Source organism: Balaenoptera musculus, chromosome 10 (assembly GCF_009873245.2).
Source record: "Balaenoptera musculus isolate JJ_BM4_2016_0621 chromosome 10, mBalMus1.pri.v3, whole genome shotgun sequence".
NCBI classification, from domain to species: domain Eukaryota; kingdom Metazoa; phylum Chordata; class Mammalia; order Artiodactyla; family Balaenopteridae; genus Balaenoptera; species Balaenoptera musculus.
Window position 1 is genome coordinate 31,407,654 of NC_045794.1, and position 27,533 is coordinate 31,435,186.

A 27,533-nucleotide genomic window follows, 5' to 3' on the forward strand; every position below is an offset into this window, starting at 1 on the left:
CACACATTTTATTTTATTGTCTAGTTAGTGACCAAAATGCATATCTTCCACAAATTTACAAGAATATCATAGTTATTAAGGCCTAATTCTAAAGTACTTTAATTTTATCATAAAGATTTAAAAAAACATAAATGGTATGACAGAAAGCACAAAATAACTCATGTAATTCAGTGTATATTACCTTAACAATAGGTCTTTGTTGATGAATGCATTTATTAAATAAATATTAATTGAGTGTCCTTTATGGTTCAGGCACCTTTCAAGACATCTGGAATACCCCAGTGAATAAAACAGGCAAAAATCTTGAGTTTATAGAGCTTAAAATCTGGAAGAAGGAGACAGTTCATAAACAATAAACATTATAAGTAGTAAACATGGTATACTACAAGGTGACAATTTCTATGGAATAAATTAGAGTAATATAATGATAATTGGGAGGATTAAAATGGGGGTTGCAACTTTACACTGTCAGAGTATGCCTCACTGAGATGACATTTAAGCTAAGACTTGGAGATGAGTAAATGTTAATTTATGAGTAAATATTTTCATCTTTTTTCTTTGCAGAAATATGGAAAAGAGAATCAGGTATGTTATTTTAATTTTATCAGCTGTTACTAAGCCAAGGACAGTGTGGATCCAACATGGTAGAATATTTTGATGAGAGGAGGTTGAACAATGGAACTTGGAGCTTAGTGATAGACAAGGAAGCAGATGGGGAAGTTTCTGCCCTGTCCATGAGAGGAAGAATTTCTACTACACATCAATTAAATCTTCACAACTCTATTTATCTCTTTCTTGAAGTCTTAGAACTATGACAAAAAGATATGGACATGGCGATTAAGTCAATAAGGGGTGTATGTTGTTCCAAGTGCCATCAGAATAAAGGCACTTACACAAAATAAAATATGGCTTTTTATAGTGTCACAATCCAATAACCCTTTATAGGGCTAGCAATACTGTTTTCAAATACAATCTTCTGTTATTCGCATTAGGTCCTTTTTTGCTCAGTAGTTTGTCCTGTTGTGACTCAAACAGGAGAAAGAAATCTCTTGTTGGTTCACTCCTTAACACTGGATTTAGTGCTCAAGGAGAAGCTGAAGACAGGTCAAGAGAACCTCAGGATGCTAATAGTTTAGAGTTAAAAGACACCCCAGCAGGTACCGTTGGAGAAAAATACTGACCTAGAAGTGCTTTTTTTCATTTGGGATAAACTGATAATCTTTGTTTTATTTGCAGCATATGGCCTTAATAGTAATAGTGAAAAACTAAAGGCACTAATTCCAGTGCCAATGAGAGTGATGAATTCTGTTTTAAGAGAATTTTGGCAAAGCAGTTTACATTAAATTAAATTCTTCCTGATAATTTGTATTTTCTTATACTATCTTTCTTACTATTATTGTGATGATCAATCATTTTTATAATTATAAAGTAATAATTTAAAATGCTTCCTGGACCCAGTTTTAGTGCAGAATCTCTCATGTTTCTGTCAGCAATCACAATCTATTTTCTATGCCAAGATTCTCTCTTGAAATTGTATACTCAGTTTGCCAAGTAATATTATAAAGTAGGGTTTTTAGACAGTTTGTGGCCTTTAATTTTGTTTTGTTTGGAAAAAATTTTAATTTTCATTAGGTGAGGCATGTCCTCTCTGATTCAACATGCTTCTACCTATTGGCTGATTCAAACTTTTCCTTTACTTGCCTGGTCCCTGAAGTTTCTGTATTTTGTACCTCTGCAAAAGTCGGAAAGAAGGAGATCCAGTGAAGAAAATAACTTCAATATTTTATATTAAAATTTAATATTTGAGTCCAGGTGGTGATAACTGAAAAGGGAGAAACAGTTTTAGGTGTAGGGATATGGTTGAAATCTCTTCAGGAAAGACACAAAGGTTTCCTATCTGTTCAGTCATCTGTTTTGGGATTGACAAGCTCAGTATGACTAATAAGTTAACACAGATATTTGCTCTTGTTTGCAACACTGAGGTGTGAATGGTTTGCTCATATTCTATAGGATATATTGAAACCTTATCTTAAATGAACCTAGTGCTTCACTTTTCTTATGGAATTCTCTCAAACTTCATGGTAAATTGGTTGCCATGCACACCCCTAGTTACACTGTGTGGAATCATATATGGAAAGATATGCGGAAGGGAGGGGATGATACTTTCAAAACTATAATGAAGGCCTAGTTCAAGCAATGTGTATAGATTAATTTCTTGTATAATATGAATGAATGCAACTGTTCTCTGATAATGATTATTTTTTGTATGGTAGAGAAAACCAATTTAGCAAGCGGTCTTGCCAACAGTGTCTCTGGTGGTACAGAACTTGTGGCACTGCTTCAAATAAAAATAAAATGGTTGGGGTCCGTCTGGCCAAAATGGATTTGGTGTGAATTCAGTAAATGGATTAGCCAGCTCTAATTCTGCTGCTAGTGAAACAAGTATTCTAAGTTGTTTCTTAGTTTCTGCTTTTGACAGAAAAAGCAATCAATTAGCAAAGGAGGAACTAATGGTTATTTTTTGACCAATACAGATTTAGTGTTGGAGGGACTCATGGGAAAGATTTTTAAACTATGTTTGATTCTTAAAGGATCTGTGTTATCTTCAACAGAAATCAATTTAAACATTTTAGTGAAGAGGAAAGTAGATTGAATGCTTTTATGAAGGGGCTTGGACCTGGAATGAAGAGATCCGGTTTCTATCCATTCTTTCCCACTAACTTTCTGTGGACTTTGGTAAAACCACTTAAACTCTCTTGTTCCCAAGTTTTGTCATAAGAAACGGAAACTTTTTGGTCTCATGTTTCTGTATGACTTTGACTTTTTAAGTTCTATTACTCATATTTGAACTAGTTGTCTTGAAAAGGAATGCCAGAATGTTTGAAACTGTCAGATGTGTATATCTATGGTCAAGAATTAGGAGGTGATAAGCAAAACAAAAGTGCTAAAATTTGTTATAGTGATTTTTATTTCAAAATGGTTTGCAATATTGTTTTATATTATATTTTCAATAAACAAAAAAGGTGTGGATAAATAGCTTTTTATATTTGGAAATTAAAGTCAGTGACAGAAGTGAGGGTCAATAAAGTACAGTAAATATAGGTATTTTTTGTGTTAGGGCAATTTATCTTAAAAGACGTGGAAATTAGTGGAAACAGGAAGAAGAGCAAGGAGTTTGTTCTCCCTGGGCTTTGGCTTTGGCTCTCACTTCAGAGGCTCAGGAATTCTGATCTAGACTCTATTAAGAAAAAACACAAATGATTTACATCCTTCGTTTATTGCTCCGGATTACAGTTTAAGTTTCCATTTAATTTTCCATTTGTCTTTTGATTTTGGACTTGATGGTAAAAAGGCAGGTTAATTTGGATTTGGTCTTGGTAATTCTGGCTCACCTGGAGTTGGTGTCAGTGGTCTTGAAAATAAAAGGCTTTGGTAAAAATAAAACAGGGAGCATTGGAAAATCAAGTTCCAGTGATCTAAGTATTACTCTTTAGGTTTTGTGCATGAAAAGTATTGACTCATAAATTGTACCTAAATATTGCCTGGTGACAACCTTTTTTAATTTCAGCAGACAGCTGAACATAGGCACCAACATAGGCAGAGGGGCTGGATTTAGTAGCAGTGCCTCTGGAAATTTAGCATTTGGTTTGGGGACATCTGGTCAAAAGGGATTGGAAGTCAGTAGAGCTGATTGGAGTGAAATTAGCAGTAGAGGATCTGCTGGGGGTGAATCCATAGGTTTTAGATGCCTGTAGCTTAGGTATTCCAACTAAGACTCATTCCAGAAAAATTTTAAATTAATTAAACTAACTAATTAGTTAAAATACTTCTCTTTACATTTAACAACAAACTAATTAGTTAAAAAGATTAATTTTTAATAACATCTTGATTTTTTCATCAGTTGGAACAGGGTGTTTTGGCTGGGAACTTGGAGCTAGAAAGGGCGATGCTGCATTTGGTTTTAGAGCTTCTGGTTTGAATTCATATGGTGACAGAGGCTTTAGTAGCAGAACACTTGAAGGAAATTGAGTGATTAGATCTGAAGGATCCATTTCCAATGATCTAGTATTGATATCTCATTTTTGTGTATACAAACCTCTGAATCATAGAATGTTTTCAGTAGGCTCTGTGATGATCATTTTATATTCTTCAGGTGACACCAGTCTGAGCATTGGGAATACCTTTGTTGGTGATAGCTCTGGAAATTTGGAATCCAATTTAGGGGCTTTTGGTCAACAGGGATTTGGAATCAATGAACTTGGAGGGGATAGAATGAGTGGCAGTGCATCTGTTGGGGCTGGATTTAAAGGCCTTGGATCTGATGTCAGTAGCTCAGGTATTCCAATAAAGACTCATTCTGGCAAATTTCAAGTTAATTAAATTAACTAAGTAGTGGAAACACTTTTCTCTAAATAACATTTCACAACAAACTAATTATTAAAGATTGAATTTTAATAACATCTTGATTTTTTTTCATCAGTTGGAACGGGGTCTTTTGTTGGGAACTTGGAGCAGGGAAGGGCAATGCTGCATTTGGTTTTGGAGCTTCCGGTTCGAGTTCATTTGGTGACGGTGACTTTAGTAGCAAAACAGTTGAAGGAAATTGAGTGATTAGATCTGAAGGATCCATTTCCAATGATCTAGGTATTGATATCTCATATTTGTGCATAAAAATTTCTGAATCATAAAATATTTTCAATATACTCTGTGACAGTCATTTTATATTCTGCAGATGATACCAATTTGAGAAATGGTAATACCTTTGTTGGTGATAGCTCTGGAAACTTAGAATCCAATTTAGGGGCTTTTGGTTAACAGGGATTTGGAATCAATGAACTTGGAGGGGATAGAATGAGTGGCAGTACATCTGCTGGGGATAGACACAAAGACTTTTGCTCTGATGCCAGTAGTTCAGATATCCTCTCAGTCTCTGTTCCTAAGGAACAGAGACATTAATGTCTCTTGATATTAGACATCTTGAGATTGAACATCTCAGTTCATCTAGATTAATAGTTTTAATAATTCCAGTTTCTGTGAATGCAGAATCCTTTATTCAGTTGACATCTTGAAATGGTACCTAGGTTTCCCAAGTGTAAAACAATTCAAAGTGGGAGTAAGTTTGGTTGAAACTGAAATAACAGACTTGGAACCCTGTCTACACAACACTTTTCTCTTTCCCTGAACAAGTTTTAAGGCAATTTATCTGGAATAAAGTAATTTGGTATCAGTTCATTTAGTAACGAGGCTTATAATTTTGTTACTCCAGCAGATTGTTGAGTTGATAATGTTTTTTCTTATACAGCTTCACGTGGTTCTAAGTCTGCTAGCATTACCATTGTTGAACTTGGATCTATGGTTTATACATCAGATCTAAAAATATTTTTTTCATATTTTACCAGATAAAATTATATACATAAACAGCCTAATCATTTTGTATTAAATAGGTGTCACAAGCTCATCTGACTACAGTACTTCTGGACCACTCAGCACTCCAGGTAGTTTGATTTTTAATGTTTAGTGTTTATAATGTATATGTAAGATGTTCTGTTGATTATTGATTTGCTAGGACTTGATATTATTATGTGTTTCTCATGTAGCATTGAACATCTAAGTGCTTCTCCTCTTCCAGTACTAAAATTTAGATGACCAATTGGATATTTGAAACAATTTTTGAATAAGAAAGATTAAATTATATCTTAATAGAACCTAAACAAAACAATGCAACTTCCCCTTTATCATTTTAGATATAGTATTTAAAGAATGATTTTATAAATAAATTAAGAATTTAATCTATTATCACTCAACCTGGGCAAAGAAAAGTGGCCTCAAGATATACATAAATGGCATTGTGAAAAATATTTTAAAATTCTATCAAAATGTTCACTTTTTAAAATTGATGTTACTATTCTATTCTGCTTGCTTTTAAACCTTGCTCTAAGATTTCATGTGTTTACTTGGTTACATAAAAGAGTCAGTCCATTGGAAATAAATGATAATGGGAAACAAAGTTTCAAGGTTATGAATTTTTCCCTTTGATCAGGAGAACTGATTATTTTTTTATATAGATGATTGAGTTATTAGTATTATACAGTAGACTGATTTAATAAAATCTATCTTGGGCCTGTTTGGGTAGTATTTCCCAATAAATTAGGCTACAAATATTCTATTTTTGAAGTTGAAAATATAGTTCTATAAGGGATGCAGCATATGTTATTAATTGTACATGACCCAAAATGAATAAACTGTTAATGATTTCTGAACATATTGTGGCTGATTGCTACAAGAAAAAATATGGGCTTCAGAGATAATCATACATATGACTTTGGCAAATCATAGCTGTCACAAAATCAAATTATATATGTAGGATTAAAAAAAAACCCATTGATGGCCTTCAATACCAACTTTTAAATTCCCATGTAAAGACCAAATATCCTGTATATTTAAAGTCAATATATATTTGAAATTTAAGAAATCTATGCATTGTGTTGAATAGGAAAAGGAACCCATATTCCAGAAGCAACCCCCAAATACTCAGAAACAAACACAACTATTGGTAAGTAAAAATGACTCTGATTTATATCCATATTTATATGACCAAGCCAACCAGTACCTAATGAGGTTTCAAAGTAACAAAAATTTGAAACTGGTTTAAAAAATTTTTCCATCATCTATCTGTTTTATACACACACACAGACACAGACATGCACCACACATACACATAAACATATACACACACACACATATATATGTACATACACATATATGTATAGAGAGAAATAATATAATTCTTTATACTTATTTAATATTAATGGTAACCCACTCAGACAACATTAGAAAAACTAGCTCTACAAAAAGCAAAACAAACGAGCAAACAGACCACGGCTTCCCTCCATATATCCCTTCCCATAGTAGAGACAATTTCCCTTTGGGAAACAAGATGTTTTTCTTTTTTGGTTTTAGCCAACTTTGGGTATTTCCAAGTACTCAGGTATTAATTTTAGCACATTTTGCAGTATGTAAGAAAGAAAAATACAGACTTAAGGTGGATGTGAGAATAGTACCTTTCAGTGATTTTTTTCTTGGTACATAAACACTTAAAAAAATGAAACTAGAAGCTACATTAATTGTTCTAAATAATAATGAATATTCTACCCTAAATATTTTGTAGGTGAAGTTTCTACTTGGGGCAAAGGAGCATATAAAGCTTTCAATGGCCGTGTCTTTTCCTTTGAGTCTTCATGCACGTATAGTTTCTGCCGTCACTGTGTTGAATCTGGAGGAGATTTCAATATTGAGATCAAACGAAACAATAATAGTGAGATTGAAAAAATAACAGTTATAGTAGACAGTAATGTCATCTCTATTGTTGGCCATATCATTTTAGTTAATGGAGAAAGGTAAATGTCACAGTGTTTTGAATAAATGCTATAGAATTACTTGAAGTAACCTGAGCAAAAAGAAAATAAAAGGTTGATTAGGGAGAGATAGTACTCTTTTCCTATATTGATGCTCATATTGATATTTATAATAAATTGTTGTAAAATGTATAAGACTTTGCTATACGTGGGATTATAAGATATTATATTTATTCCTATCACAAGGTGGGAAAAAAAGAGTAGTTCTGTTGTTTGACTATTTTGAGTATCTAGATTTGGGGCAACATGCATATTCAACAAAACTGTTAATAGAATATTTCAATTTTCATTTGCATGTTTAATGCTAAATAAAAATTTGAGGTTTTACAATACATTGAAACTTAGGCCATTGTTTTTAGAAGTAGCAATTTATATTTGGAAGGGATGACATATTTGAATATTTTTCAGGATAAGAAAATGAGGCATGATATTCTGCTTGTGAACATTTCAAATTATTTAATCATTTTATTCTTATAATGGACCAGTTTCTTCTTGTTCATTTCTCCAAAGCCCCAAAGATTTATTCATTGTTCCTTAAAAGTCTTTCCAAAATCAGAAGAAAGCCATTGTGTCTCTTCTTCTGAAATGATCAGAAAAAAAAGTTACTATTTATTAGCAGTAATTATATTTATGATACTAAATATAGAAACACGAATTACCAGAAAAAAACATGATGTAATAATACTGGTCTTACACATTTTATATGTACTTGTATTTTATACTTTTCAGTGTACAGGTACCATATGACAATAAGATGATTCACATTAAAAAATATGGAGAACATAATGTTCTGAATAGCCGTAGAGGAATCCTGTCTTAATGTGGGATGAAAATAATAAACTCTCAGTAAGTCCATCTATGATCTTCTTATAGTTTGTGCTTTTTGTTCTTTACTTTCAGTTATAAAATAATACAATATAAAGAAAATAAGAGCTAAGGTTTATTGAGAAATCTCTATGTATCAGGCACTGTACTAAGCATTATCTAATATTTAAAATATGGTTATTAATCTTATTTTACAGATGATGGAACTCAGGAAATTCAGGCTAATAAAAGTTAAATAATCCACCCAAAGACACAGTTAGTAAGAGGTGAAGTCAGGGTCTTTCCAAATTCTAAATCTAAATCCTTTAGAAAAGGCCCTGTAATACATTCCTAAGTAACCAGCTTAGGTAAAATTGAACATGAAGAGGGCCTGTCTTTTGGTTTGGTTAAAGTTTGTCTTGAGATATTTTCAATATTTTATAAACATACACGTAATTTTTTTTTAAAGCTCACTCTTCACAAGCAGTATCCAACTTGTGGTCTTTGTGGTAACTTCAACAGCATTCCAGGTAAGATTTCAATGCATTTTGTCTAAGAAAATTGCCTCCCAAAAGGAAATTATAAAGTAATTCTTCATATTTGGATAAATCTAACAATTAACAATTTGCATTTGTCTATAGAATGAGAAATTGTTAAAATAAAAAAATATATTTATATTGTCAAGTCCATATTTATCTTAAAAATAATGTGTATATATATATATATAATGAATCTCTTGAAGTTAACATTGTTTTCTTTTTAAGGAGACGATATTAATGAGCACATTGACAATAGTAAAATTCCTGGTAATTGTCCCAAAGCTGTTACCAAAAGCTATCAAGTTTGTGAAGATGGAGTGCATGTAAGAAATATATATTTCATTTAATATCAGATTTCAACAATATTCCCTTTGGTTTCAATTTGGATAGCCAATATCCTCTTCTAACACTCAGACCTTATTAAAATTTTGCCATTGCTTCCTCTCCAATGTCCCTGTGGTCTGTTTCTCTGCTTTAGTCTAGCTGTAGATGCTAAAATAAGTGTTTTTTTTAAAATGATATTTACTATATATGAGTGTAACAATTCTAATTTCCTTTGAACAGTGTTTTAGTTGGTCTGTAAACTGACATGCTTCACCTCTCCATGATTATTTGTTAATAAGGACTGACTTGACTCTTACAGTTTAGAAATCCCTGTAGTGCATTCCTAAGAACTACTTTCTGCTCTCACTCCCTTACTTTTGCCCCAGATAACCAGTCTGAATTGTCATCTCCAGTATACTTTACCTTCTTTCTGAAAAAGTTACAGATAATCTTTTTGACTACACCACTTGAAAATAGTCATCATTTATTCTGAATTTTCTGCACTTGCAGAAACTCTTAATGTTGAATTTGGTAGATTGCACTCATTTGGTGACTGAAGGAATTTTCACATATTCTTATTTCAATCTAGAACAAAATTCTCAAGACCAAGGTATGTATGAATAGTATAGGTAGAAGAGACTTGTGTTTTAATTGACAATGGGTGTTGTATTTATAACCATCTTGTCATCTTTTAGCAAAGCAAACTAAGGTCATCTGCTATCTTCCTTGTGAAATGCTCCTTGATTTTTGCAGTTAGAATTGCTTTCTCTTTCCTCTGTTACCCTATGTCACTCATTGGTACTTATGATCTATAAAAATTCCTCATGTTTTTCTCACATGTTTCCTAAGAAATTATGAGCTCTGTGATGACAGGGATTAGGTTTTACTGTTGTGGTAGTTGCACAGTGTGTGAGAACTTACTCCTGGTTGCTCAAAAATGTTAGTTGAATGAGTATATAAATTTATATTAAAGCCAATGTGTATTTAGTAAGAACTTACTATGTACAAGACATTGTGTTAAGCCTAGAGATTATAAAGTTCTATTTCTTGCTCCAAAGAAACCTGTAATCTAGTGAGAAAGATACACAAAGAATAATACATTAATTTGCACCAATTAAGCCCCAGTTGTCCTGGGGCTTAATTGGTGCGAATTGTGTTATTTGCTTGCTAGTAGCTTTTATATTTCTCTGAAAACAAACATAGTTAATATAGAAAAAAGCTTTGTGGTAATTAAAATATGTTGAAATTTGAACTTTTTGTGCTTGACAATATATGTCTTTACTTCCTTAACCAACATGAGAACAGATATGTTTCCAGAGCTGACTCACATGGCCCCCACCAAGAAAGCACAGAATCAGTCCATTTTATTTTTTTGCTCATCAAATATAAGCAGACTGAGAGTTAAAAGGCCAATATCCTTCTGTCTATTGTGGTATCAATCATTCACCATCCCAATCTCTGGCATTGACAACCTTTCCTTTTCTCACCCCTTCCATTTTCTCAAATTCTAAACTTCATGTCACTTTTAGAGAAATTTTGGATGAGTTTAGGTACAACAAATTTTGAAGTCCTTATATAGCAATCACAAGTATCAGAGGTGAAGTTTTCTTTTAGGAGTCACTGTACCAAATGTAATAATTCAAAACTCCCCATTTCAACCAGTGTTCAAGAACTTTTCCTGTCAAAGCTACAGGGTATTATGCAAAAAAAAATTTCTGAATTTATCTTTCCCAAAATACTCATTTGATTCTTCATTTTTCCTATGTTTTCTTAAAACTTCATGCTTCATTTCCTAGCACTGTAACAAAATTATTGGAACCTACTTTGAGAAATGTGGAAAGGTTGGCACTTTATCCAATGACTACAAAATGATCTGCATTGATGAGTACTGCCAAAGTAGAGACAAAAAATCCACCTGTGACACTTATGCAGAATTGTCCCGCCTCTGTTCATCAGATGGTCCCGGCACCTATGTATCCTGGAGAGACGATCCCGATGTGGTTTGTGGTAGGTTTTAAATATATTGCAGATTCCAAATCAGGAAGTTTCCATAGCACTTAAAGTTGGGCTATGTTTCAAAGTAATCTTCTCTAATGCCTGTAAGCCCTGGAAGAAACCTCAGAGACCATAATCTTGTCTCTGACATGTACCTGTGAGGAAACTGAGGTCCATTTTGTGGGGTTACTTGCCACAAGTGCTTTGTGTTAAGATCTTAATTGGGAACTTTATAGTCAGTAAAAGTCACTGGGAAAAATGGGTAATTCTGTGAAATTCTGTAAAAACTGTAAAAAATAACTGAAAAAGTTATCAAAAGTATGTTGATGAGTAATTATTTTTTTCAGAAAATTAGAAAACCTAAATGAGTTTCATACAAATATGAATATACTTTTCATTTATACTTAGTTCAATCTTTACAAGTTAAAATACAAATAGAATATCAATTTCAAAGTAAGGTAAAATGATACTATATAATATACATTTCCTCCAAATTAAATATTGTATCATAAAATAATGCATGGGAAATTGGCATAATTTAGTTACTGAATATCTTTAAAAACTGACATTCTTGAAAAGTAGACTCAAAGAATCCCATTTGAAAAGATCCACATTAGAATATTATGTATTTATCACATTTATTTTCCTCTAATCTCCATGTATACATATTTCTATATTTCTCCAGAAAAACCTAGATGCCCAGAAAAACATATCTACAAAGAATGTGGTCCCTCAAATCCTGCAACTTGTTCTAATGTGGCTCCTTTTCAAGGCATCAAATGTGTGAGTGGCTGCACCTGCCCAGAAGGTAATAATATTTACACTAAAACAATTGAAAATGAAGTGACTCAGTTATAGTGGGATCTTGTTTCTAACAAGGTATTTAATGAATAAATTATTACCTATTTATAATCCATCCTTCTAACATACTGCAGGGGAGGGGTAGAGAGACTTTTAAAGTTAATGTGCATTTCTGTCTCTACAATAACTGAGGGCCATGGTACTACACAGATGATTCGCTAGCTCTGTATTAGGCCCAAAAGGACTGCTCTGTGGCTCTGAAAATTGTCTATACTCTTGCCAGTTCTCAAATTTCTTAAATAGAAATTATCATTTTAAGTGCATGTTTACACTTGAAAGAATAACCTCCAAAGTGATTTTGCAATACACTGCTTGAGAATTTACTGATGTTTATATAGTTTCGAGATTAACTTTATATAATGTACTCTAGGTTATCTATTGGATGATATTGGAGAGAAAGGGAGATGCATGTTGAAGGCTGACTGTCCCTGTGAATCTAATGGAAAGGTGTATCAGTCAGGAGAAATCCGTGAAGGTTCTTGTGGTTCTCAGTGGTATGTGTGTGTGCTTTTTGTCTACATTTTATTGATAGTGAAATAATACTAATATTTTAATGTAATTTGAAGTAATTCCCTAAATCCACATGTAAAATAAACTTTTCAGAAAAAAAAGCAACCTTCTGGCATTTTCTGTGTTGATATTCCGTCTTTCAATTTTTGAGGAAAGTTTTGTGTTTTATGTAAAATGTATGAGCTTTCTTTGTATCTTTAAAAGACAATGTTTTTTTACTAACTAAAAGAGTGTTTTGAATAGTAAACCGATTGGTGGTTGCAAAACAGAGCAAAGAATAATACAAAAGTATGGTTACAATAATGAAACAATATGCTAATTGCCAAGAATATTTAAAAATATACAATTAGAAACAACCCAACACTTTTCAAATAATTTTTATACGAGGTTACATTGGTGAAGATACATTTAATCCAGATAGGATTTTAATGTGCCAAAAGTTAGTGTAGATTATTTCTCTTTTAGTTGAATAGCTTGATTCTTCCTTTTGCATTCAGGAACAATATTCTGACCAAAGAGATTTCCCTGTTCCTCTTTATGCCTTTTCTCTGAAACGCCACATATCTGCTGGGCTTCAGAGGACTTTCTAGAATGTACTGTGTCCTTGTGAGGAAATAAACTGACTCAATGAAAACTAATGTATTATTTATACTGTAATATTTTCTCAATAAATAGGCAATGTTCTGTTAGCCTGGTAATAATATATTAATAATAATTATGAATAACAAGAGCTATGATTTTTTGAATGTGTATAGCTGTGCTGTCCAAGAGAAATATAATGTGAACCACAAATATGACCCACATATATAATTTAACACTTTTAGTTGATGCATTTGAAAAAGCAAAAAGAAACAAACAAGTGGAATTAATTATAATCATGTACTTTACATATCCAAAATATTATCATTTCGACATGAAATAAGTATAAAATGTTGAGAGATGATACAATCTTTTTTCATATTAAGTCTTAGAAGTCTGTATGTATTTTACATTTACAGCAGATCTCAATCTGGACTGACAAGCCGCATTTCACATAATCAGTAGCTATGTCTCTATACTATATTGGACAGTGCAGGTCTATAATGTGGCATGTAACAGGTGTTTTAATACTAATAGTGAAATGTGTTCCATTTAAACAAACTCCTGAAATCCAGTTTACAAGTTTTTATATGTTTAATGCAGGCAGAAGTTATCATTTTGGTCAATGGAATTAGAGTCATTTAAAATACCAGGATACCACCGTCAATGAGACATTTTATCAAAGCTGAGATGTTGGGTGGGGAATGAAAATGGTGTAAGAAAACTTAACTAGATGTCGTAGTTTAAGTTGTGATTTTTTAATGTTGTGTTATTTATTTTCACCATAGAGAAAGCATAATTGATGACCTTTAACATAACCATTGTATTTTAACAGCACATGCCAAGAAGCAAAGTGGTCTTGCACTAAAATGTTATGTCCTGGAAGATGTAAGGTGGAAGGAAGTTTGATTACCACCTTTGATGGTGTTAAATACAATCATCCTGGAAACTGTCACTTTTTGGCTATCCATGTATGTAATAGTCTACAACACTTGAGAAAACTGATACATCAAACTACATCAAACTATTTCTCAGCCATTTTAAAACACAATCTTCATCTTTATTTACTATTAAAAATAACAAACAGCCCTTCAATCATTGGTTATGTGTTTCAGTATCTGCTTTCGATCACATATTGACATTGACAATCATTATTACCTGTGCTCCTTAGAAATTCTTGCTAAACAAAAACAATCAAAATCTCCTTCATTACTAATAATTTTCTAAATACACCGGGAAAAGATTTCCTTTTTCTACTTTTCTTTGTATGTGTTCACTAGTGCCTCAAATGAAACTATCTTTTACATTCCATAAAGCATCTTCCTCTTTCATCATTATTCTTTTACATTTATTTTTAGTTTTTATAATATAACAGTATGATAGAGGTTATCCTTACATTTAAACTCTTTTCAATATTAAAATTTTAAGTAATCTGAATTTCAATAAAAGGGGGATTCTATTTTGTAGCTTGTACCTTTAGCTAGCATGAGAACAGGCAATTTTACTTAACCTTCCTGGTCAGAAACAAAGATGAGCAGAATTTGTGCCTCCTGAAGCGGGAGATATGGGTCAATGACCAGTAATCTGAAAAATGTAGTTGCTGCTATTAAAAGTCAGTTTTTGAAATCTTCTTTCCTTTTTTGTAATACTCCTCACATAATCCATGAGGATAGGGGATGGGCAAAGTGAGAGGGAAATATGTCCAAATATATAGAATCTTTGCTTCTTATAGATTAGAGATTCCTAGATCTTGAAATGAGAACTGGAAGTCAATGTTTGGTATGACTTTTATTATGGGTTGACAAATTAAATACCTCTCTCATTGGATTTGTTAACATCATGGATTTTCCAGAGAATAAACAAGCTATGTTACCTCGAAGTCCTATTAGTCTCAATAATGCAGCGCAATTCTTGTGGAGAAGACGAAAAGTAAAGCTAAAAGAAAAAAAAAATGATGCTATGAAAATCCACCAGTTATAGACTACTTAGATAGTCTATACCTTATGCAAGAAACTTGGACCATCTGTAAAGCTCTTGGCCAGTCCTGGACTGTACCATTGACTGAACTAGGTTTCTAGTTTCAGAGCAGACTGATTAGATGTAAGCCTTTTGCATATTTAAAATGCAAACATGCATTGTGAATGAATCACATAGTAATAGCATATATTCAATGACATTTTAATAAACATTTACATGAAATGTATTTTTTAACAGGATAAAGATTGGTCTATTAGTGTTGAGCTTCGTCCATGTCCAAGTGGTCAGTCAGGAACGTGCTTAAATAGTGTTACACTCCTCTTGAATTCGGTAAGTAATCAGATTCCTAAAGCAAAATCGAATCAATTGCTCCACAAATTCAGAATTTTCAGGTTGAAAAAGAGAGGTTTTACTGTGTAAATTAAAAGCATAATAAGATTGATAAAGTCTCTGGAAGAGTTGGATAGTTCCAAGGACCCTTAAGTATATCAAAATTACCATAGACACATAACTAATGTGCTAGTTACAGGTCAGCCTTATGTGCTTATTAGATTATTAAAATCTATGACCCATTTAAGAAAGCATTTATATTTGTTTAGAATTTCATGTATTTGGAACTATCATTTTAAGTGGAGATGACCTATATAGGGAGGGAGGTCACCTAGCTTGATCTTTGGTACTTACAAGTGGTTCAACCTTTGGAAATCCAAGTTACCTTCTTGGGTCTTGGTTTCCTCATCTACAAATCAGGGATGAAAAGTCCTTTATAATCCTCCTCAAAGAATTTTTATAAGAAATGCTTTAAAAATGTTCTATATTTTAGATATTTATAAATTAATCCATTACAATTAAACTTTTATGGGAAAAAATTTCAGGTTCATATATTACACTAAAATGAATTAATATTGTAAATTAATATGAACTAACAATGTGTTTTAAATATTAGTCTGTTCCAGTTGACAAATACATATTCAATAGAGATGGAACAGTCACAAATGACAAGATTAGAAATCAAGGTTATTATTATTCAGGTAAGTTTAATAATACCATTTTAAAATAAATGTAAAATGCATTAACTTATTCAATTTTTAAGGATATTAAATGTTTCTGTTTTTTAAAATCTATTAAAGTATAAAAGCATTTTAAGAAATCAAAAACTGTTTAATATGTCAACTGTTGCTATTAATATAAATTATTACTTTAACAGAAAAAATACAGATCTCCAATGCATCTTCCTCATACCTTCAAGCAGAAACATACTTTCATGGAAAACTGCAAATACAAATTGTTCCTGTGATGCAATTATATGTTTCCATGCCACCCAACCAATTCACAGACACTGTAGGTAAGTTGTCTAGGTATGTTTTTATTTCCAAGGTGCTAATGTAACCATCTAGTGTAATTTTCAGTTGTCTCAAGTAATGACATTAGACCATAAGGCATTTTTACTTAATCTTTCCTTTCATATTGCAGTAAAATAATTCTAACATACAGTGAGGATAGCTTTATTTATTACAAAATCTATTTCCTAAAGGTTTTCAACAATTTAAAAATTTTAAGGTTTTTAAATTAAGGATTTATTAAGTGAGATTTGATAATTTTTGTTATTTCATTTTGCTAATATATGTTACTAAAGGTTTGACTTGTAGAAGAGTAAATGAAAATATTATACATATAAATCCTTTGAAAATCAAGTTTCAAATACAAGCTATTATAACTAGTCTTTCTGCTCATAGATTACATTTATTTTACTGAGTTTTTCTGTTATAGAAATCAGCTCTTACATACCGTCCAAATATCAAACAAAACAAAGAAATAATGGCAAATCCCACAGTTACTCATTTAAAACCGTCTAAATTTTTGCAATATACTTTTGCTTAAGAAGGTGACATTTGGGCTTCCCTGGTGGCGCAGTGGTTGAGAATCTGCCTGCCAATGCAGGGGACACGGGTTCGAGGCCTGGTCTGGGAAGATCCCACATGCCACGGAGCAACTAGGCCCGTGAGCCACAATTGCTGAGCCTGTGCCTCTGGAGCCTGTGCTCCGCAGCCAGAGAAGCGCGATAGTGAGAGGCCTGCGCACCGCGATGAGGAGTGGCCCCCACTTGCCGCAACTAGAGAAAGCCCTCGCACAGAAACAAAGACCCAACACAGCCATAAATAAATAAATAAAAAAAAAAAAAAAAAAAAAAAAGAAGGTGACATTTATACACAGGAAAAAAATGTAACTCATGGGTCAGAAGGGTCCAGATAAGAAAGACAATACTCTCAGGTGACTTATACATGTTCTGATTTGAGCAAAGAACTGAATATGAATCCAAAAAGAAGATGAGAAAATGCTAAAATTTGTTCTGTGCTCTATCCAGGACTCTGTGGTTCCTACAACAACAGAGCAGAGGATGATTTCATGTCAAGTCAGAATATATTAGAGAAGACATCTCAGGCATTTGCTGATTCTTGGGAAATGATGCCTTGTCCTAAAGGAAACATTGCTTCATGCGTCAGTATAGAAAAAGGTAATGTTAATTGAACGTCAAACTCTGTAATTAGATATTTGGTACTGGAATTATAAACTTATTCTGGTAATAATATGAGACTACCAGATAATCCTGGTTTCAGCTAGCTTTTGTTGTACTGTCCCAGTTTTAGAGGGAACAGTGGAGAAACAATTGGGCTGGTTGATGACACTCTTAGAAAACATGTCTCTCATTGGGGAATGGAGGGAGGAAAAGACACAGCTGTCTTTTTCTATACTCACTCTTTTCCTCCTTATACAGTTTTCTCCATGGTTATAGAATAATAGGGTTAGAGGAGACTTTACCTATCACTTAGTTTATTATTATTCCTATTTTATTTAGTTGTAGAAGTCATCATTTCTTTGAATAGCGAGACTCACTCTAACTGCTAAGACACTTAACGATGCAGCTATAGTTAGATCCAGGTCTCCTAACCACTGCCATCATGTATACCAAACCCCAAATATAGATCTTAATGGGAAAACTGTACACTTGTATGATTTAGCTCATGTTTTAGCTTACCAAAGACTTTCATACCTATTAGTTCAATTTATTTCCACAAATATTCATGAAGGACATGGATGAGGTTATTATCTCCATTAATGTAGATGGTGATAATGGAGTTTAGATAGGGTGTTCTTAATAAGGTGTAACCCAAGTGTTTTGAGTCCAAGTCTTTCTCTGATTGTTCCCCTAGTATTGCTGATTTTAATACATACTTCACTTTATGTTGCTTCTTTCATAAGTAATAGAATGCAATGGAAGGTAAGTTAAGATATATTATGATGATATGTTAATTAGTTATTTCTAAATTAATCTGCATATTTGAAACAAATGTCTGATCAGTTTTTAATAATATTTAAAAATTACTAAAGCGATTCCTTTTGAAAGTTTCATCTATTTGTTTTGATTTAAAAGATGAGCTGATAAATGCATTAACATCTACATGGTAATACATATTTCATGGTTTTAATTGTTGTTATTTTGTTTTGTGGGTGTTGCAATGAAAAAATGAGCATAGGTAAAAAACATATATATCTCATAGAAACCAAGCCAATTTATGTTAAGCAGACTATATGTTAACACTTTTGAGAGATACGTAAGTGACTCAATTTTCAGTGTTTTATATATAACTTAATAAAATAAAATACAGAAAATTAAACTATAATAAGATGTTAATAATGTTTACAAAAAAACAGTGATACCTGGTTACAAGTTTGGCCTCATAATTGACCTCAATGTCCTTTAAATAGGTTCAGTCATCTTCCTTTATTGCTTCCTGGTGACAGTAACTTTTAAAGGCCAATCAACAAATAGTTAAAAAAAAATTTAGTGATGTTTGTCCTAGTCATGGTCATCATCCTTAAGAATCTGCAAATCACTGAGCAAAACATTTTCTACTCAGATGCTATTTTTGTGAATTTTCTCTTGTGTTAATTTAATCTGAGACTAGTTATTTATAAACCAACCAAATATCAATTAAGCAGTTAAAAATAAAATTAGCATATCTGAATTATTGATACTGGTTGTCCTAATGTATGACCTTCAGAAACACTGATCTGACCTACTTGGATGACAGTACCAACCTTTCATAATTTGACATAAATATGTATTTTAAATTAAAAGGTACATAAATAAATACTCTGGTTCCCTTATTCATATTTTTATATAGAAACTGCACTTCAGAAAATGTTAACTGATTTAATATAAAAGTCCAAAGCTAATAAAGATTTGCCTCTAAGTTTAAATAGTTTCTGATTATATCATGCTATTTTTGTATATAGTGATAACAAATTATAACAAAACACTTTAAAAACACAATTGTTTTAATAAAGACAAAAGTCAAAAATTTACACTTTCTCTTTTAATCAAAAAATTATGACATTATTGATCTAATATGTGGTGCATTAATTTTCTTCCAGAAAGGTTTGCTGAAAGGCACTGTGGAATTCTTCTTGATTTGAGTGGGCCTTTTGCTTCCTGCCATTCAGTTGTGGACCCTAAACCATATCAAGAGGTATGTGAGGGTCTAATATTAACAGCTTTTTTTGAGAAATATTTTGATAATATTAAAAGAAGCATAAGATATTAAAAATGTTCAAACAGCAGCCATTGTCAGTAGATTAAGATATATGTTTAAATTTAACATTGGATTATACGAATTTATTCAATTGTTAGATATACCAACTCAAAACAAAAAGAGGTACTGCAAAATAGCCCCAAATGAGAAAAGTCTTGAATAAGTTTCTCTTTCTGTCTTTTCTAAGTTCTTGGAAAACTCATTTAACAATTGATTTGCTATTTTGTATATTTTTGAATGGAAGTAATTCCAGAAGTTTCAAGGACAAAAGTTTTTCAGGGAAGAGGAGTGGTTATGAACTGATTTGTTATACACAGTTTTCCTGTTCTGAATATTTTCATAATGTAATATAAATTTGTTTCTTATTTTAAAGGAATGCAAAAAATACACTTGTACTTGTGAAAATAGTCAAGACTGCCTGTGTACGATTTTAGGCAACTATGTGAAAGCATGTGCTGAGAAGGAAACTTACATGATAGGATGGAGAGCTGGGCTTTGTGGTAAGCAGGATAGAGGCTTTAGATAACTCTACTTGCTTCTCAATTTTACAACAGTTGTGTGTGAGTGTGTGTGTCTAGGTGTACTTTAAGCATGTGTATTTACAAGTTTGTACTTTGTTCTTTCAAAGATGATTTTATATTTTTTCAAAAAATGTTTTTTGTAATCCTTGCATATTTACTTCTTGGTTTATTTCTTCTATCTTGATTAAATACATTCATATTTTAACAAGAACATAATATATATGTATTTATATATAAATATATGTTTCTGTTCAATTTTTGTATGCTGAAATTTAAATAATGTTCTGACATGCATTTTTAACTGATAGTCAAATATTAATAACTTATTTTGAAAAAATAAATTGGTAAACTAAGGGCTCAACTACTATGTTTACAAAATCTTACTTTGGGGACTTCCCTGGCAGTCCAGTGGTTAAGACTCTGCACTTCCATTGCAGGGGGTACAGGTTGGATCCTTGGTCAGGGAACAAAGATCCCCCTTGCCACGTGGCCAGAAAAAAAAATCTTATTTTGTTTTAAAATATTTATTACACTAAAGTCAGAAAGAGAAGGAAAAATACTGTATGTTATCACTTTTATGTGGAATCTGAAAAATAAAACAAACTAGTGAATATAACAAAAAAGAAATACACTCACAGGTATAGAGAACAAACTAGTGGTTACCAGTGGGGAAAGGGGAGGGAAAATATAGGGGTAGAGGATTAAGAGGTACAAATTTACTATGTATAAAATAAATAAGCTACAGGTATATATTGTATAGCACAGGGAATGCATCAAGTATTTTGTGGTAAATATAAAATAGAGTATAATCTATAAAAATTTTGAATCACTGTGTTGTACACTGAAACTAATACAATATTGTAAATCAACTGTACTCAGTAAAGAAAAAGTGAAAAAAATCTTATTAGAAGGCTGATAAATCCTTCATTTAATGGAAAAAAATGTTTATTGCACTATTCAAATACGACTTCAGAGAAGTACTTTGTTTACAAAAGAGAAAAACTTTTGTAGAAACACATCTCTATAGTTAAAGCTTAATACTACATAGCCAATATCCAGTCAATCAGTAAGGTCTGTCAAGTTCACCTCCAAAATTTCTTTCAAATCCATTCATATCTTTCCATCTCTTTTGCCCCCAACCTTGTTCAAAAGCCGTCACTTTTCCCCCTGGGTGATTGCAATAACCTCCTTCAATATCCAGTCTTGGTTCCCTCTAATTCAATTTCTGCAGAGAAATCAGTATAATCTTTAAAGTAAAACCAAATAAAACTAACCTGATCATGTGACATTCCAGTCTAAAACAAGTCAATGGCAATTCATTGATTTTAGGCTAAAGACCAAGCTGCTTACATGGGCCGTGCAAGTTCTAAAGGCTACTTGTCTCTGGGCTTATAGTTTCTATTCTTCTACTTGCTTTTTGAAAGAATTTCCCTCTCTTGTAATTTAGACATAGAATTACCAGACATAGAATTACCTTTTTCCAGGCTGTCTTCATGCTGTCCATCTACCCCCTCCTTTTCACTAAGTGCAGGTTCCCAGCTGTACACACTTAGAGCTTCCTATCTTGCTTTTTTAGCATGCAGCACAATTGTCCTTTCCCCAGGAATATAAGCTACAGGAGAGCAGTGTACTGCCTATCTTGTTTATGGGCTTCATTCTCAGCAGAATGTGTAAACATTAGAGTAATGTCTCAATAATGACAGAAAAAGAGAATGAAAAAAAGGACAAGTAGCTTTTCCTTTATTATTCATAATCTCAATTATGATTAATTCACTATAATACCTATAAACATCAAGTTGAGGTAAGATTATTAATTTTCCTGCTTATTTACATGTTGACTATTTTTCCCTATACCAACAGATCAATCTTGTCCAAGTGGCCTAGTTTTCAGGTACAATGTAAAAACCTGCAATAGTTCCTGCCGATCATTGTCAGAGAGAGATAGGAGCTGCGATATGGAAGATGTTCTAGTTGATGGATGCACTTGCCCTGATGGAATGTACCAGACTAATGAAGGAAATTGTGTTCCAAAATCTCAGTGTGACTGCTACATAAATGACGAGGTCCTGCAACCAGGCAAACTCATCCATATTGATGACAATAAATGGTATGGAAATTACAAATATATTTGTTATGACTTTGAAATCAAGGGACTGTGTTTTTCAGAGAAATAGTCTTTGCTAGTATGAAGTCCTTTTTAGACCTATCATATTAAAATTTTGTATTTCTTATTAAAGTTTGATATTACCTCTTTTACCTGGAGTGTTCACTACACTGTAATGGCCATCGCTGATTTATCCCACTATTGTTTGGTTTTAAATGACAGTAGAAAAAATATTCTAGCAGCTACTACATACAGACAATGCAAAATGATTTTATATTCAGACAATGTTTCCTAGTTGTCTCTCAGCATTTGTCATTCAACAAAGAGTTATTCAATAAATATCTACTGTGTGCCATTCTTTGTGTTGAGCCCTGGAGTTACAAAGATGAGTGAGCATTGTCTTGGACTCAGATATTGCAAGGAGGTTTGTATACTATCATATGGTACCAAAAAGGGCCAGTTGCTACTGCAGGAGATAAAAAAACTTCTCAGAGGAGACCAGCATTTCAGTTTTCCTAAGGGATGAATCTTTTTCCCGACAAAATTGGGGTGTGAAGAGTGACTTCTAGTGGAGTAAACAGAATGAACTGATGTAGGAAATGTTTGAAAAAGTATTGCACATGCAGGTTGTTGTTGCACAGGATTACCCTGGAAAAGAAGGCAGTGACCAGGCCATACTCAAGAGTTTGAACTTTGTTCCTGGGCAGTAGGAAGTGCTGAAGAATTGTAACTTTTTGTAATGGATAAGAAGGTTGTGATTTCTGCAGTCTGGGCAAAGTAGTCTATCCACATTTCTAATTCAATACACATAAATAGCAATTCTTAAAAACATAACTGCAAAATTGAAGCAGCTATTCCAAAAAAACTTTGGATGCACCTTCTCTCTTTTCTTTAGTTCCATAAAGATATCACTTAGCAATGAATAATTTTTCTTGGTCATTTTAAAGGAAAGCATGTGTATCAACTCTTTTTCATCAAATATGTAAAACATTTGGTTGGGGTTTGGTAATGATACTTTCCCTGTAGATGCTGGGGAATCCGTAGATTACCTTTTTAATAAAACTTAGGCCAGCACCTCCAAATTATGGCTGCCTTCATCATTATCCTGTTTCAGACCTCTAAGACCTCTTATTGGCACTACTGTGAGAGCTAACTTGGCTGTTCTTTGCCCTGTCTCTCTCTGTCTCTGTCTCATGTTTCCTGTACTACCACTAGAATATCAAATCTAAAGTACTATTCTGATTGTGCCTCTTAGCTGCTCAAACACTTTTGTTATGGTGACAGTTGCCTAAAGAATAGAAACAAACTTGCATGTCATTTGAGACTATCTGAAATCTGTCTGTGACTTACTTCTAGTACTTCTCCCTGTAATGTATCCTGCCTTCTATCAAACAAGTCATTGGAACATACCTTGTTCTTTCCTTTGTCACACTTTGCATCTTATCAGCAATATCTGTTGAATCTTACTCATCCATCAAGATCAAGCCATCTTTTCCATGAAGTTTTCTGTATGTCCATAAGAACCTTGTTTGTACATTTCTATAATACATACAGGATTATATCTTATAATTTGGTACATTTTATGCATCTTCTGGGAGACTGTGTCTCATTGGTCTTATTATTTGTGATAAAACTGGTGGTTTATGAATGAGAGGTTAAAGTTGCTGTAACAGTGTATTAAGAAGCTGTCATTGGAATTTTATTTAAACGTATCATTTCCAGGACTTCCCTGGTGGTCCAGTGGTTAAGACTCTGTTCTCTCAATGCAGGGAGCACGGGTTCGATCCCTGGTTGGGGAACTAAGATTCCTCATGCTGCACAGCACAGCCTAAAAAAAAAAAAGTATCATTTTCTTTTATTTCCAGCGTATGTCGAGATGGAATTCTTCTTTGCCAGACTCCCATTGATTTAACGCTACGTAAGTTTTGAAATCATGATGCTTAAGATATCTACGTTGGTTAAAATAAGCAGATCAAGAGGCCCTTGATTAACAACTTCCCTTGTTCCACAGAGAATTGTTCTAAAGGGGCTGAATATGTTGACTGTAGGAATCCTAAGGCACAGAGAAGAGTTGACAGTACCTGTAGCACTCGGAACATACCTAGTTTTGAAGTAAGTAACATGGCATTAGAGTTCAGTTTTTTAAAACTTTTGTTTCAGTGAAGAAGGAAATTAAAACATCAATGAAAAGTAATTAGAAGATCATATTATTTTTTGTGTGTCATTTTGATTTGTCAAATGTTGACTCTAAATGTATACTTGGTATATTTCTGCATTGTCAATTAAAACTGATAATGTGATGTATTTAGACTAGTGCCTCATGGTGTATATTTTATATTTATTCCTGTAGGAGAACTTGCCTTGCAAGCGTGGATGCTACTGTCCTGTAGGAATGGTTCGAAATTCTAAAGGGAACTGTGTCTTCCCTGACGACTGCCCATGTTCTTTTGGTGGACGAGAGTATGACCAAGGAAGTGTCACCTCGGTTGGCTGCAACAAATGGTGCATAATAAAAGATTACTACTTTATTTGTTTTGGATATTAGAAAGTGTACAATCTACTCTGATTTTTATGGGAAAGAAGTCATACTTTGGGATATTTTGAAAAATAATGGTCAAATGTAGTTAGAAAAAATGCTATCTTTAAAATAGAAATTTTACATAGCATTATGTAAGATGAACATCAGATAATGAAGAAACTGCAAAATTTAAACCAATATGAAACATTGTTTTGTGCTTCTTTACAAAAACAATATGAGTTTATGAATCTTGACGTAATAAAATTGCCACACTGTATCATTGCTTTCTTTTAGTACTTGCATAAAAGGATCTTGGAACTGTACACAAAATGAGTGTCAAACCACCTGCCATATCTATGGGGAAGGTCATGTTAGATCTTTTGATGGAAAAAGTTACAGCTTTGATGGTCTCTGCCAGTATTCATTTATCGAGGTAATTGCAAGTGTGTTTTATCACAATTTTTCTTTACTTCTTATTATTTATTTGTAGATGAAGTCTGGAGTATTTTATTCTCAAAAAGTGAGATTAAAAAAAAATGGCCCCTTATATGTTTCTCAAAGGCAGTAAAATGTAACATAATGTAAAGATGAGTCTGGAGGCAGTAGACCTAGATTTCACTCCTGGCTCTGCCATTTCTCAGATGTATGACTTACTTTGGGCACATTCCTTAATCTCTCTGTGTCTCAGTTTCCTTAGCTATAAAATGGGGATGGAAATAGCCCCTACTTGAAACCAAAGTAGAGAAAATATTGGCGCACATACTAAATGCTCAATAAATGTTAGGTGTCATTATTTTAACAACAGCACTATCAGCAATGACAGTTACATTTTTTTGAGTGCTTTTGCCAAGCGAATTTATATATTTTATTACATTCAATCATTTACAATATAAAAGGCTAATATTATTATTCCTATGATGGAGATGAAGAAATTGAGGATTAGAGAGGTTAAGCAACATGAACTACTAAGCAGAAAATGCCATATTCAACCTAGATGTGTCTGATTCTGGAGTTCATGCTTGTTCCATACATCTAAACTGCTTCCTAAGTAGCATGTAATGGGTGAAATTTGGATTATTTTGCATTAGTTTTGATTGAATATCAAATTTCACATAAATCACTGAGGAAAATAACCCCACATCTTATCTAGCTATTTGCAGAGCCTAGAAATAAATCTAAGACTATAAACTTACACAATTTAAATATATATACATCTATGGTATAATTCTAAACTTGTATAGAGGTAATGGGAAAAGGACTCAGTCAAAACAAGTTAACTAGTTTGGACTCAGCCAAGGCTACAGACCCATAACACAGTTACACCATTGTCTTTTGGAAATTCCATAACAAAACATATGGTAATTTATTGATTACAAGGTGTCACTGTCTAAGAAATGTTTGTCTGATACAAATATTGTAATTGAGTTCCATGTCCCTGATATAAATAAACTATTATTAACATTTAATTTTTAAAGGATTATTGTGGTCATGAAAATGGCACATTCCGTATTTTAACTGAAAGCATCCTGTGTTGCGAAGATGGGCTTACATGCTCAAGAAAAATTATAGTTGCTTTTCAGGTACAGTACTGTTTCTCTTTATTTTCTTTTTCTCTCAGATTATGCACTGCCAAATAAAACTAATGTTTTTGTAAGTCTATCTTTTAATTTACAGGATCAGAATATTGTCTTGCAAGATGGTAAAGTCACAGCAGTCAAAACTACAGAAAGTAAGGAATGTGAACTCAGTGGAAATTCATACTCTGTTCATACCGTTGGCCTGTACTTGATTTTGAAAATTTTAAGTGGAATAACCATAATTTGGGACAAAAATACAAGAATTTCTGTGTTATTGGATCCACGCTGGAATGTATGTATATCACATTCATATATGTAATAATATAACAGAAGCAAATAACAATAGAAGCAAAATCATTTTTGCTGCTGAAGATTAGAGACATATTCAAATGTGGGAAGTGGGAGAATGGCAGTCTTTGTTATAGAACAAGGCTCCACATCTATTCAACCTTACGTGAAATATTAAATGTAATCAAAGATGATAGAATTTGGTGAAAAATAAATGCAATAAACCTGAAGCATTCTAGTTTAGCCATATGTGGTTGCTTGGTGTATAGATAGAATTAATGTAATCCTTGGAACAAATATTCTAAGAACCTAAGAGTATACTCCTGTATGATTTGAAGCTGATGAATGTAATTATTTTTAAATTCTTAAGGCATTTATCTTGGTCAATACTGCAATATAGGATATCTTGGATTAAATGGGAGCAGAATCTTATCCACAGATTCTGGTTTCCATCCAAAATTTGGAATTTAAAATAGATTTATAATATACACAATCTTAATATCTCTATCATATATCTATCTATCCATATCTATCTATCTCTCTATATGTCTCTAGCATAACTCACTTTTAAAGTTCCCTTTCTGATCTATATAGGGCAAAGTGTGTGGTCTTTGTGGAAATAACAATGGCGATCTTAAGGATGATTTCACAATGAGATACTCATCAGTAGCTGCTGGAGCACTGGAATTTGGAAATAGCTGGAAAACAAGTCAAGAATGTTCAGACACAGTAGCTCAAACCTTCCCATGTGACTCAAACCCATACTGTAAAGCTTGGGCTGCGCGGAAATGTGAGATCATCCGGGACAGCACCTTCAGAGACTGCCACAATAAGGTAGTGGGGCTCTGAGAGCAATGGCAGGCAAAGGTTTTGCTCTCAGGTACTCAGGTGCTGTGCTTGATGCCAAAAATCTTGACTTTCTGTGC

At 32.9% G+C, this 27,533-nt stretch overlaps 1 protein-coding gene across 1 annotated transcript in view; it reads left to right on the forward strand.

Moving 5' to 3' along the window:
- The first annotated feature begins 641 nt into the window (after positions 1–641).
- Positions 642–27,533, forward strand: part of MUC19 (mucin 19, oligomeric) — a 114,713-nt gene continuing 87,821 nt past the window's right edge. Inside the window, 31 exon segments of the mRNA XM_036867435.1 lie at positions 642–667; positions 1,036–1,157; positions 1,237–1,324; positions 3,569–3,738; positions 3,890–4,024; positions 4,154–4,336; positions 5,445–5,495; positions 6,494–6,553; positions 7,169–7,397; positions 8,145–8,227; positions 8,230–8,261; positions 8,689–8,749; positions 8,984–9,081; positions 10,879–11,089; positions 11,763–11,885; positions 12,309–12,432; positions 13,863–13,998; positions 15,242–15,334; positions 15,951–16,035; positions 16,212–16,349; positions 17,370–17,519; positions 19,442–19,536; positions 19,973–20,099; positions 21,981–22,227; positions 24,090–24,142; positions 24,236–24,336; positions 24,575–24,726; positions 25,037–25,175; positions 26,218–26,322; positions 26,417–26,611; positions 27,202–27,441. Of these exon segments, the coding sequence (XP_036723330.1) occupies positions 642–667; positions 1,036–1,157; positions 1,237–1,324; positions 3,569–3,738; positions 3,890–4,024; positions 4,154–4,336; positions 5,445–5,495; positions 6,494–6,553; positions 7,169–7,397; positions 8,145–8,227; positions 8,230–8,261; positions 8,689–8,749; positions 8,984–9,081; positions 10,879–11,089; positions 11,763–11,885; positions 12,309–12,432; positions 13,863–13,998; positions 15,242–15,334; positions 15,951–16,035; positions 16,212–16,349; positions 17,370–17,519; positions 19,442–19,536; positions 19,973–20,099; positions 21,981–22,227; positions 24,090–24,142; positions 24,236–24,336; positions 24,575–24,726; positions 25,037–25,175; positions 26,218–26,322; positions 26,417–26,611; positions 27,202–27,441 (3,852 nt within the window).